At 35.8% G+C, this 13,369-nt stretch overlaps 2 protein-coding genes across 8 annotated transcripts in view; one reads left to right on the top strand and one right to left on the bottom strand.

Moving 5' to 3' along the window:
• The window catches only part of chd2 (chromodomain helicase DNA binding protein 2), a 113,521-nt gene extending 102,180 nt beyond the window's left edge, over nt 1-11,341 (bottom strand). Inside the window, exons 1-5 of one of the 7 annotated variants that reach the window (XM_053623222.1) lie at nt 11,267-11,341; nt 10,650-10,896; nt 9,181-9,237; nt 9,006-9,062; nt 4,479-4,533 (exon numbers count right to left, since the gene is read on the bottom strand). In XM_053623222.1, coding sequence (XP_053479197.1) covers nt 4,479-4,533; nt 9,006-9,045 — 95 coding nt within the window. In that variant the 5' untranslated portion in view covers nt 9,046-9,062; nt 9,181-9,237; nt 10,650-10,896; nt 11,267-11,341. Of the gene's footprint in view, nt 1-236; nt 1,451-4,478; nt 4,534-9,005; nt 9,063-9,180; nt 9,238-10,649 lie in introns of those variants that run through there. The other 6 variants (XM_053623221.1, XM_053623227.1, XM_053623226.1 and 3 more) reach the window with 6 other exon arrangements.
• Nucleotides 11,342-11,422: 81 nt separating this feature from the next.
• The window catches only part of slco3a1a (solute carrier organic anion transporter family member 3A1a), a 119,983-nt gene continuing 118,036 nt past the window's right edge, over nt 11,423-13,369 (top strand). The window contains exon 1 of the mRNA XM_053623230.1: nt 11,423-12,524. Coding sequence (XP_053479205.1) covers nt 12,120-12,524 — 405 coding nt within the window. The 5' untranslated portion in view covers nt 11,423-12,119. The remainder of the gene's footprint in view (nt 12,525-13,369) is intronic.

The following is a 13,369-nucleotide window of genomic DNA, read 5'->3' as shown; positions in this document are numbered from 1 at the left end:
GGAGTTTGGATACATCAACCGTGTACACAGGCCTAAACAGATGGGATTCACCATTAGAAATGCCACTAAAAATCAGGGTGTGGCTATTCAACTATACCAAGGTCAATGATGTGAAACCATGCTATTTCATAGAAACTGTGGCTAAAACCGATGCACAGATCATCAACCATGCCTATCAAAGTAAACAACAAAGACAAAACGTAAAGAAAAATTAATTACAATATATAGAATCGTACCTCGAAACATTGCTTTGAGTCGAAGCGTCGTCTCCTTCCTTTTTGTCCTTGTTCTTCAACATGGTTATATTGTTTAACTGTTAACGATGATCTTTACTCTAGGTATTAAACTGTCAAAAGTTGAGAGGGGGTGAAACCATCATGCAAGTCCGATCAGTCCTGCTTTTGCTTTCAGGATTGCAAAAAAATCCCCCGTTGCCTCGTAAGGAGAAAATGAGCAGCCGAAAAAAATACGTTTGCCGAAAAAAATAACAAATCTAATCAGAAATATTAGGAGATTAAAATTGGGAATTAAATGACACCCGCTTGATGTCACAAGCAACAAACGAGTTCAGACTTTTAATGCAATAGATCCCACATGCATAAATTCTTACTGCGTCATCAGGACAAAGGACGACTGAAAACATCTTTAAAAGAATCAAAATACATCCGATCGGACAAAAACCTGCAACGGACACATTCCTATTCCATAGACAGGTAGGGAAATACATGTAGGAAGCAGTAACATCCACAGCCGGAATAAAAATATCGAACTTATTACTCCGACAACAAAAAGAAAAAATATACACAAATCTCGATAGATCCGGATGACAATACAATTCGAAATATTATTTATAAGCTAAAAATATATGTAAGAAGGGCAACAATGACCTTTTGAATGGAGAGCCGAGTTTCTAAAGAGCCGCGCGCAGCGCACTAAAAATGGAGGACAGCCATGGCTGCCAGCGCGAGGCACAGAAAACAACGACTAGGCTAAAGCGGTACATATTTTCTCGACGAAATAAAACCGCAAAAACAATGCAACGACATTTCTACATTCAGATACAACACAAATTAATCTAATGTTTTAAAAATATAAGTACGAACACGAGCGCTAAAGTTCAAAGTTGAGTGAGAAGTGCTGTCGACGAGCTCTACGAGTTCCCCTTCCCAAGGCTCATCCGCCATCTAAAGCTCCTTCCCAGCTCGCACAGGCTTTAGCCTTTGATTGACGTTCTCTCGATTTAGCCCAGACTCAGGTGATGTACCAAAAGACCCACCCCTTTTATTTTGTATAAAATCTGTCTTCTATGTATTCAGCTTTAACTGTTTGTACGAACACAAAACGATGATATAGAATGCATAAGTATACAATCTTAACACACACTACTTTGTTTTCAAGGGATATAAATATTTCAGGACTCCATCACTTCCTGCTCAGACAGGAAATGAGACATTGGGAGCCATTTTAGAGCTTTGGACTGTGAAGGACACCATTTTAGGACATCTTCACACTTTACAAAAGGTTGTTTTAAAAGAAGTGAGCATACTTTTGTAGCATTAATTCTTTTATATTTGCAGAACCATAATTCAATATTGTTTAAATCCAGCAGCGTAAATGGAAATTACTGAAAATCTATTGGAATTTGCCATTTATTTTTTACTATAGATTGCTCAGGAGAGTCAAAATTGGAGGTTCTTTTAAAAAATTGATATAAATAAAGTTTAGTATGACTGAAAACTATAAATATGTAACAAGGTTGTGGGTATCCAATACAGTTAACCAATTAAAGTTTAATTTGTGAAGCCATGATAACCAGACAAAAATTACTTATTGTAAGATTCAGAAACAAAGTAATAAATTGCATAGCAAGTATGCATTTACTATGTAATAACGCCCTTTTTAAATAAGAAAGGCTTAACTCAGCTTAGACACATTTCCCCAATTAAATGAGAGAAAATCAATATTCAAAAACTAAATTTTTATTTAAGTAAAAAAAATGTATATTCAACTTAGAATAATCATACAAGCATAAACTGAAACAACAACTTCGTTTTAACAAAACGTTATCAAACATGGGGGGAGGAAGCATTTAGCACATTTACTAGCAGAATACAACTGCAATCAAAGTTACATTTAAAAAAAAAAATTATTTGGCAAATCCAAAAGCAAAAATCAGAGTCGCCATCTTCCCGATAAAGCTGTAGTCTCCACTTGTTTGTCCAGTAGGGGTTCTTAATGAAATCAAAAAGGAGAAGGGAAAACATGTAAACCCCAAATGCATATATCCACATAAAGCTTTATATTAAAAAACAAACATTACGAAACCATCCTTCAGCTAGTCGAAGTTAACAATATTAGACTTGACAAACTAATATTAAGTATACTGAATTACTGTTATCTACAGTCAATCCACTGGAATAAGGGTAGACTGAATAATCTTTGTACGACAGTGGCAAAGCACCAAATGCCTTGGATGCAAAAGTTTTGACAGCAATTTATTACATCCAACCAATAAGTGCAACTTCTATAAATAATGTTAGCAATTTGCACAGTAGCTCATTTGAACAATGTGGTCTTATTCCAATTTTACTAGCACCAATTACTAAATTCAGATAAGATGCAATGACAAAAACAGCAGCAACCAACAACAATTTCAACCTCAATGCAAAATACACTTCCCTAGCTATTCACAGCTAACAATCACTGCAGCTTGAAAGTTAGCTTCATCTAAAGAATTTAAAGAAGCATTACAATAATCCTACCACATTATAAAACACATGTGGTTTGCTAGGTCACATGTCTGCAATTGGAAACTGCTGAATGCCATTTCTGAAAATTTTTGGGCAGTTTATATTCTTGATAATTATCACTGCCCTGTTTTTTTTTAGTTATAATATAGTTAAGTGGAATTTCTAGTCATTGTCAAATTTGTCTCATGTACAATGGTTTCAGTTCATAAATGCTAATAATTATAAATGTAATCACTTACGTGATAACATTCTTATACGTTCTGAATAAGACATTGACGTTTTATCAAAAGAAGGAATGAACACCTATCTGTGTCAAATATTTAATTGTGAAACTGTATATTTCCAGAATACAGTTCTGGAACTGCATTATAAAATTTGGTAAATAATATTGACCAAATTTGTTTATTGAATTTAAATGTAGGACTTTATTGGATAATCAGAACATTAAAAATGGATATGAACTAATACAATTCAGGCCAAAAGTGTACATACAAAAGTGTACATATACCAACGCCACACATTTCATGTCATGTTTCATGTGTTAAAGTCAGTTAGGGTATTTACTTTATTTTGATATGCTTGGGGTAGCCTTCTACAAGCTTCTAACTTTGCTTTGCCAGACAGAACTGGTGTAACTCAGTCAAGTTTGTGTGCATCCTTCCTTAAACATGCTTTCATTTCAGTCCACAATTTTTTAGGGGATTCAAGTAAGGGGTTTGTGATGGCCACGCAGGACTCTCTTAATGGTGGATGTACTAAAATAACAAAATAACAGAATAATTGCGTTCCTGAAAAAGAAAATCATAAGACAGAGCCCTATAGTTCAAGCACTTATTAGCTCAATTACTGTGACAAGACGACTTTACCATATTTCTACCTTTATATATAATTGGGGCAGGACTAATATTGCATAATATGCAATAAAACATTTTGGTTAGTAGTTAAATGTAAAAATTTAGGTGACTGAGTATTTGTTACATTGGGCTTGGATTACTTGATTCAAAACCCAGATATTATACTCCAATATTAGGACTAATTGGAGCATTTTAAATCAACACCACTGTCTGATGCTCACACACGCAATGACAAAGTGCTAAATTCACAATATTCCTGAAAAAGTGCAGTCAAATTCATTTCCATTTTGAGGACTCAAATTTAAGGCACAACCCCAACTCAATTTCTTAGACTTTAATTTTAGAATGATTAGATGTTGGTTAAAAGTACATAACTGTTCCCAGGTTCTTTTATTCCTATCCAGGAGTCAGAATAATATAAAAATAAAAATAAAAAAAGATGATGCTTCCACAAAATCAGGACAGGCTACATGACAAAAGATGGCATTAGCTTTCTGTATGGTTATATAATATTATATAACGATCCATTTCAGGTACAGAGCAAAACTACGTTATGACCAAGTGGCAATATTGTAATACAAATATTTCTGGTCATGTTGTCATAATACCTATAACTATACCATAAACCTCCTTATCCTTTTAATTAGTGATGACTGCCCTTGTAGTTTTGAATTCTTTTAATAGTTAGAATTTTTCTTTAAAAGTTTGTCATAAGAGTTCAAAAGAGTCTTTGAACTTCTCACATTAGTTTTTTAACTCAAAAGCATAGGTGTCTACATTTCCTAAGGTAGGGTGAGCGGATACCACTGCCCTTTCCAAAAACAGACATATGATGCAACAAGCCGCAAGAACAAGAACAAGAACATGGACTTACCAAGCCGTATTCTTTTCCCAGCACTCACATACCAACGTCCACAAACAGACAGATGCTATGAGAAATAAAAACCATTATTATTCTCTGTTAGGCTGTTTATCTGCAAACATGTCAGGGTGTTGTGGGCTCACAAGGGTGTCTACCTTCATACTTGCATGTAAAATGAGCATGTAGAGTGCTGCAGGAATGACGTATTGTGATAGGCCAACTCAGAAGTTAGCATCACCCTAGTTCCCTCAACAAAAAGCCAATAGCATTTTTCCATTGACTTTTGGATTATTGCAGAAAATAAGCTCTGTGACCAACAAAAATTTATGATTCTTACACATCTTGTCCAACAATCTCCACAACTGTACACAACTTTTATGAATTTTAAAGCCTAAATACAAATCACCAGAATTAAAAAGCTAAAGGAAGGCTATAAACAAACTACACCATGGCTGCATGACTTCGTCACCACCACCAAGTTTTAATTTATAGCACTAACATTTTAAAAACCTATACAATTGGAAAATACTATAAACTGATAAATCTACAAGTTGGAAAAGTTATCAAGAACGTGAGTATAAACATAAGGCTGTAGTAGATGAGTTTTCCTGTTCGGTATGATGACATTTAATGTCCCCAACAACCTCTGTAGTCCCATTTATCCACTTGTTAGCAACAGCCTTTTTCAAGACACATAAAAGCTTAACAAAATCACAAGTGGAGTATTACTGATGTAGTTTACGTTGTAAAAAAAAAAAAACATGAAAATATTTTGAGCTTGTGTTAACCATAGACCTTATTTCAGGCATTTAACCAAAAATTCATTGACTTCAGGAAGATGGAACCAGGAAGTGCAAACATGCTAACCCATTTCCGGACTTTAGGATTCTGTTTACATCTATAGGGCTGATTTGTTACTGGTACTGTGAACTTTAAACATTCATGCAACATTTGTACTAAAATTGCAGTACAACAACAGTGGACATTAGTAAGTAGCTTAGCAACAATCTAGCTAACTGACAATAGTGAATTAGCAACAAGCTAGCTAGTTGACAATAACATGGAGCATTAGCAACAAGCTAGCCAGCTAACATTTATGATAAAGCAATTATTCTCTAAGGAAAGATACTGTTAAGTTTGGTTTATTCTTCCATGACTAGGTTATGTATCTGCAAACATGCCAGGGTGCCGTGGGCTCACAAAAGGTGTCTACCTCCATACTTGCATGTGATATGAGCACATACACTTGTGGGCAGTGCCACATATACCAAATCAAAATTTACAGGAAATAGACAGGAAAAAAGGAAAAGTCTCCTGCTGCATTTGTGGTGCCTTGTATGTGGAAATTTGCACACTTTAATAATGTCATTTGCCACCTCGGCATGTTCGATGTGCAAAGTGTGGGGGGGGGTGTTGCTTCCATGAAAGCATGTCTATTGTTTGCTCATGTCTATTGTTTGCTCTGAGCATGTAAAGCATCTAAAAAGCTACTATAACTGCATGTTTATAGTTACAGGGCTGAGTGGCTAATAGTACTGTGTACTTCAAACAAGCTACATTTTCTACTGAAATTGCAGTACAGCAACAACAGTGGCCAATAGTGCGTACCTTAGCAACAAGCTAGCTATGATAAAGCAATTGTTGTCTAAGGAAAGAGACTGTTAAGCTTGGTTTATTCTTCTGCATCTAGGTTATGTATCTGCAAACATTACAGGGTGTCATGGGCTCACAAAAGCGGTCTACCTCCATACTTGCATGTAATATGAGCACATTACAACTTGCAAATTAGCAAGTTGTAATATTGTCATTTCCCACCTCTGCATGTTTGACGTACAAGGAGGAAGGGGCATTGTTTCTTCCATGAAAGCATGTCTTTTGTTTGCTCGGTCAGAGCACATAAGGCTTATAAAAAGCTAATAACTGTACGTTTTCAGTTACAGCCCTGTGTGGCTACTGGTGCTATAAACTTCATTCATGCAACATTTTGTACTGTAATTGCAGTACAGCAACAACAGTGGACAATAATGAACAGCTTAGCAACAAGCTAACCAGCCGACAATAGCAAGTAGTGTTAGCAAAAAGCTAGCCAGCTAGCTAACGTTTGTGATTAATGTTGAATACCTCCTCAAAACAGCTATTATGGACTAATTAAAAAATAGAGAAGGGGTACTTTACATCGTTCACAGTGAGAACAGCGATGTTGAGTTGATGTCACGCCACAAACAGGGAAGGAATGGGTAGCTGACACTACCCTACCCCAAGTTAATCAGTTTAAATTTCAAGTTCAGGGGTGCTTTCCATGGTTTTTACTGGTTGTATACAGGAAATTACAAGTTGCAACTTCACCAGTGTGAGAAACAATGGCAAGAGTCCCATGCTTCACCAAAAAAATAATGTTGGCACCACAATAAGTCTGTTTTGAATATATATTTCAAACAACAATGACACTGCAAATAAATATGTACATACAAATAAACCTACTGATTTATTAGAAACCAAGTCACAATTTGCACCAAAAATGTTTTTGAACTGTTTTCAGCTGACTGTATCAAGCAGTTCATGTATTAAAGCGCTTTATGTTAACTAGTGTTTAAATCTACACCATCCTTTTAAACTCCCAACAAATCACAGAATAAATGATGCTTTAAAACAAGTGTCAAACCCACAGTAGCATTTTTGTGAAACCATGGAGGGCCATAATTGTGGTCTATATATATATATATTTTTTGAAGGTAGATTGTGCTTTAAATGCTTAATAAAACATTTGCACCATCACTCCTAGTGCTGTAAATGAATGAGAAATCCATGAGTCACACTTACCAATTTAATTGTACAGATAGGAAAACAATAATGAAATTATTTGCATATATTTCTTCATCACACCAAAATTAATTTCTGGTTACACCACTGCCAGCACAACACTTCCTTCTGAAATGTTTTTCGACAAGAGTGTGATTTCATCAAACCCAACACACATGCATTGATTTTAACCTGTGCTTCATGCCGCAGTCAGGCCAGCCACAGTAGAAAACGGAGTGCACATATATGTGGGGGTTTATGGTACCTGCCCTTCGGATGAAGAAAAAAGGCAGTCGCTCATCAGTTTTAGTTAAGCACTATGAGATCTTGTGCACCATGCTATAGTAGTCACTACACCACTGATCTGCTGTTAATTCTGGATAGTGTAAAATGTTGAGTAGTGTACTATGGGCTTTCAGCATTATCCCCCCTACCCCCACCACACCCCCCCACCCCCCCGTTCATGTGGACTATGATCTGGATTTGGCCCGTGGGCCTTGTTTGAAAGATATACTTTAAAATTATTTTAGAATTTAGTTTTTATGGTTTACTTCACCTACACTGCACACTCCTGCAGTCTGATTATATGAGAGCTATACAAGTTATAATAATGATAGCTACAAATTATATAAAACCTCAATTCATATCTGCATATGCCACATTACTGTAATTTTATTAAAAATAAATCCATATCATACCTCCATGTGTGAAGAAAAAATTAAGCCATCTTTTAGCCATCCTGATGCAAGAGTTTTATCATAGAGGAGACATTTTTGAAGAGTGAACCTGGTGTTTTACAAAGCATCTTTCCTACGTTTTTGACTTTTGGTTGTTATGCATGACTACTTATACTGTGTCCAAACAGAAATGCTTAAATATGTTTAAGTTATGATTAAACACATTAGACATGTCAAAACTCCAGAAAGCTAAAGTTCATAATCATGAATGCTTTCAATAGAATCTTTTAAAATATACACTTCATATGTTTACATAGTGATTACAGTTGAACTGATTCAATTAATACACCTCATTCAATCAGTTTTTAATACCAGCCAAAATTCATATTCCAATACAGGTGTAAGTAATAGTTTTAAATCATTTAAAATCAAATTATTGATTTTCAATCAAACCTCTTGATTTTCAATCAAACCTGTTTTATACTGAGAAACCGATTTGGTTATCCAGCAAAAATCCTTTTAACCATGATAATCATATCAAATGTGTCCATGATGGTTTCGAATTTCGTTGTTTTCATCAATGTCGGAAGCATATCAGCAGTAGAAAATGCTTAAATAATAACTGAAAGAAGCCAGAAATCCACAACCTATACAGCTGACCTTTTTCCTCATGAATAGCTGACTAGCTGTTTACTCATCCTCCAAAGAAAATAAATAATCTTTCCAATTAAAGCCTGTACTGTGATTGCTATTGATTCTAAAAACAAATAAATAAATAAAAAGGGCACACGTACATTGCTTCCAAACAGTCGGTACAAAATAACAAAAAACCAACAAGTATTACTGCATCAAACAAAATAACATCAATAATGCAGCAAATTCTGCTATCTACAATTCTTTTAATTTAAGGCCAAATGTTGTACTAAACAGCAATGCAATTGCAATTCCATGCAGTTGGTTAAATTTTAATAAATCCATAAAACTGAATCCATAGGACATTACATTCTATAATTAGTTAAATTAAATTAATCAGTCAAAACCTGACCACGAGTTCAATACTTACACCAGATTCTTCCATTAGTTCTCTTCCTCCAACTTTGCATATATCTGGAACAGGTTCCTTTAAACATAAAATAAAAGACATAAAACATCGTTATCTGATGTACAGTTTGCCCTAATGGTTACAAAGTAATAGATAGCCACAATTTACACAACTTGGAAAAGTTGGGGGCACTTACATAATTTTAGTATGGAAATAAGTATTCTTCCATCATCTTTTGACCGGTGGTGTCTGCCTGTATAGAAGAGTTGCAAAAAAATTAGCTGTCAATAGGCATTTTGAGGAGTAGTTTTTTTTTTTTTTTTTTTTTAAATCAGGTAACAAAGATGACACTATCTCAGTTTACAGAGTTTCATACAGGTTTAACTTACAAACAATACACCACTGTTTATTAAATGTAAATAAAATGTTACAGCTGTCTCAATGAGGGCCCATGACAGAACAAAATGGGCATGAAATTGCCAATGTGTACAATTACCCAACGTAAGGTTACATTTGAATACTGTAACGTGTGGCAGCTTCAATAACAATTATTAACCCCCAACCCCACCACCCATAAGGATCTGTAAGTGTTCATATACTGATGTTTGAATAATAAATAACATAAACCAAAGACACTGAATACGCTGCTAAATACAAGGAAAGTAAAACTACATATTTACATTCATGTGGCAAACAATTCAAATGTCTATATGCAATTTCACAGTGTGAATAATAGAAGAAAATTATTGTGTGAACTTGGTTAGTGAAATATATACATCTTTGAATTTATTGTCACTTTATTTTGGGCTTCTTAATCTGGGCTTTGGAAATGAAATAAATTTACACAACCATAAAGACGACAAAAGTGAGGCTAAAAATACTCTGAAATTGTTGAAGAAAATGGTGGTTTTCTGCACCACTAAGGGTTAAAAGCCAACACCCTGGTATTTAACATCGAAGAAAACACTGAATAAACAATAAAAGCTGAACATATGTAACATCACATTCTCTACATGTCATCAAATGGAGAAACAATTTTAGTAAATAAGTGTACAGACTTTCTTGAACAAATAAATAAAACAATGACACTCAAATTTTCCAGTAAATGTTTATACTGACATTATTTGCAAGACCAGAATAAAGTACATCTAAAGTGAAAAAAAAAAAAAAAATGTTAAATAACTTAGTAATTAAAATATATATTTAAATATTTTAGTCTTGAAAGGCACATTCAAAACAATTTTCAAAAAAAATGTCATCCCAAATGTTCATATTGAAAATGGCGCACATCAATGGTAACAACCTTTTATAATATTTTGCATTTAATTCGTTTTTTCCCCCTCACATTCAATCCTGGCAAGGTCGTTCGTCCTTTCAAGGACAAAGCAGTTTAAATGCGTAGTCAGAAAAAGTCTGCTTTTTCTTCGTTGACATATGCTATATGCGCTCCACTTTATTACCAAAACTCGTTTTGTTCTTCACCACATAGTTGCATCAAATATTGTACGTTTAATCGACTGGGGAAAAAAAATCATGACTTTGCGCTGGCCCCATCATGGCCATTTTTTTTTTTACAACAGTGAACCTTCTCCATTTCCACCATATTGGAATACCTCAAAACCCGTCTAAGGACGATCGTACACTTGGCTCGCAACAAATCCTTACCAAAATCCAAACGCGATGTCCAGCTTTGTCATCTGAACAAAAAGACGTTGTATTTTCTCTCCACATTTATTGCATCTTATCGCGGACCTGTTAACGCACCATCGTCTTCTCGCCATTTCGTTCATCCGCAGTCGCTCTGTTTCCCCGTTGTCCTTCTTCTCGCGCCCAGCCTGAGCTGTCCTCCTGTTAGAGTAGGCGGAGCCTCTACTGTAGCGTCAAGACCGCAACTTCCGCTTACTGGGGCATTCTGGGTAGAAGAAGCAGCTGCATAGTTGATCTTACAGTGCGAAGTTTACCAGAAACGGTTTCCGCCGTTGCACTTTTCCAAGAGATTGTGCGTCACAGGGGAAATGTTTCAAGTAATGGTTAAATTATTGAGTTAATTATTACGTTAATTCAGTACAAAGGGAAAATGGTGAAATGCCAAATTAGGATTTAAAAGGGTCTGTGATGGGGAAGAGCATCTATAAAAGTGGGAAAGATAAATATAGTTTAAAAGCACACATTACGGTTTTGAAACTTGACTAATTTTGTTTTAAAGGTTTCATACAATAAATGTACATGCATCCAAGGTCAAAAAAACTTTAACATGCTCATAATTTAAACTGCAACATTACCCTTTTTTCCACGAATGTCACAAACAACTCGTTCAATGATCCGTTGTAATGGATTCCATTTAAACTCCTCCTTTCAGAGAGCATACTCTGGTCTGATTTGTCAGATGTCCCATTCTGTTGTGATTGGTCAACTTCTGTCAGCATGGGGGGAGGAAACGCCCACTACCATAACAAGTTTCAGCTCCTTCTGTTCTTGAGCAGCCAATGAAGACCAGAGACGGGTTTTTGTTACAAACCTACATAGGTTTGTACAGGAAGTAAGTCTGGAATTGAGTACTGTGACTGGGCAGGAGATGGCAGAAAGAAGTGACGAGTCAGGAAGTGAGATGGGGTTTGAAGAAGATGGTGGGAGAGATAGGAGTGTATGGAACATAATATGATTGAGAAAATGAAAAAAAAGGAAAAGAGAATGTCTAACCCAGAGGAAACAGATAGCGAGTAAAGTGTTAGCTTAGTAACAAAACAGGAAGAGGAACACAAAGTAATCATAAAATTATCTCAAGAAGGGACAACATTTGGTGAGTGGAATCCAGTTCAGCTAACAAAATCGATAGACAAACTACTGGGTGAGGTAAAATGTGCTAAAATATTGAGAAGTGGATCACTACTGATTAGTTCTAGAAATAAAGCCCAGCAAGGGAAAGCCATGCAACTGAATAAAATAGATGGTAATAGATGGTTCATTGTTCGTTGATTGGATATTAAAAAATGGGTTCGAGGAGTCATCTCAGGGATACAGAGGAACAGGGATACAGAGGAACAAATAAAAGACAATGTCTCAGGGGCAAAAGTACTAGAAGCAAAACGTCTTAAAACAACTAGAAATGGGGAGAAATGCGACAGCTTGGCTGTGATGATTAAGTTTGACAAATCTAGACTGCCAAGTAAGGTGTACATAGGATATATGAGCTATGAGGCCAGACCATATATTCCTCCACCACTGAGATGCTTTAAATGCCAAAAATATGGCCATGTAGCAGCAATATGTAAGGGCAAACAGAGATGTGGTAGATGTGCAGGCAAACATGAGTATGGGAAGTGTGGAGGAGGAGTAAAGTTCAAATGCTGCAACTGTGGAGGAGAGCACAGCTCAGCTTACCATGGCTGTGAAGCCAGCAAGAAGGCAGCGGAGGTGCAACAAGTGAAGACATTGCAAGGAATAACGTATGCGGAAGCAGTAAAGAAAGTGTCTGGTGAAAGGAAAGGATACAAACCAGAAAATAAAGATAGACCTTGCGGGAGCTGTGAAAAGATTGCGGTAAAGAAAGATATGCTAATTATGAGCAAGAATTAATTTGTGTTGTTCATGGTTGAGGTTATAAATTGCTCAGCACCAAGAGAAAGACTGAAAAGATCAAAATATTAGTTAAATCAGCTGAAAAATACCTTGGTATTAAAGGCTCAGCTGTGAAGGAGTGGAAGAAATGTTAACTGCAGGAATCTCTAACTCTGTCATGGGCTGTCGGCTCTTCGTGATCCTAGTTATATTGCAGTGGAATGCCAGGAGTCTTATAGCTAATGAACAAGAATTCAAAAAGTTTGTGACTGATTTGTTAGATAAACCTCATGTAATATGTGTGCAAGAGACGTGGTTAAAACCACAGTTAGACTTTGTAATTTATGGATATACTACAATCAGAAACGATAGGGAAACGAGTAAAGGTGGAGGGGTAGCAAATTTTGTAAGAAATGATGTGAAATATAATCTAATCAATAAAGGGAAAGAACATGAATCTGTGGTAGTCAGAATATGGACAGGAAAAGACAGTATAACGACAGTCAACTTTTATAATCCCTGTCATAGACTGAGCACTAATACACTGAATGTAGTATGTGGGTTGACACAAGGTAAAATAGTATGGTGTGGGGATTTTAATGCACACAGCACAATATGGGGGAGTAAGAATACAGATATAAATGGATCAGTAATAGAGAAATTTATAGACGATAAAAACTTGGTATGTGTTAATGACAGGAAGGGCACACGGTATAGTAGTTCACATAACACAGAAAGTGCTATTGATCTGACAGTAATGTCAACTGAAATAGCAGGAATCAGCACATGGGAGGTTTTAGGCCAGTCGACAGTAGGTACTGATCTCT

Source organism: Ictalurus furcatus, chromosome 4 (assembly GCF_023375685.1).
Source record: "Ictalurus furcatus strain D&B chromosome 4, Billie_1.0, whole genome shotgun sequence".
Classification (NCBI taxonomy): domain Eukaryota; kingdom Metazoa; phylum Chordata; class Actinopteri; order Siluriformes; family Ictaluridae; genus Ictalurus; species Ictalurus furcatus.
Note: the sequence above shows the minus strand (reverse complement) of the source record. Positions and strands in the feature narration are given on the sequence as shown.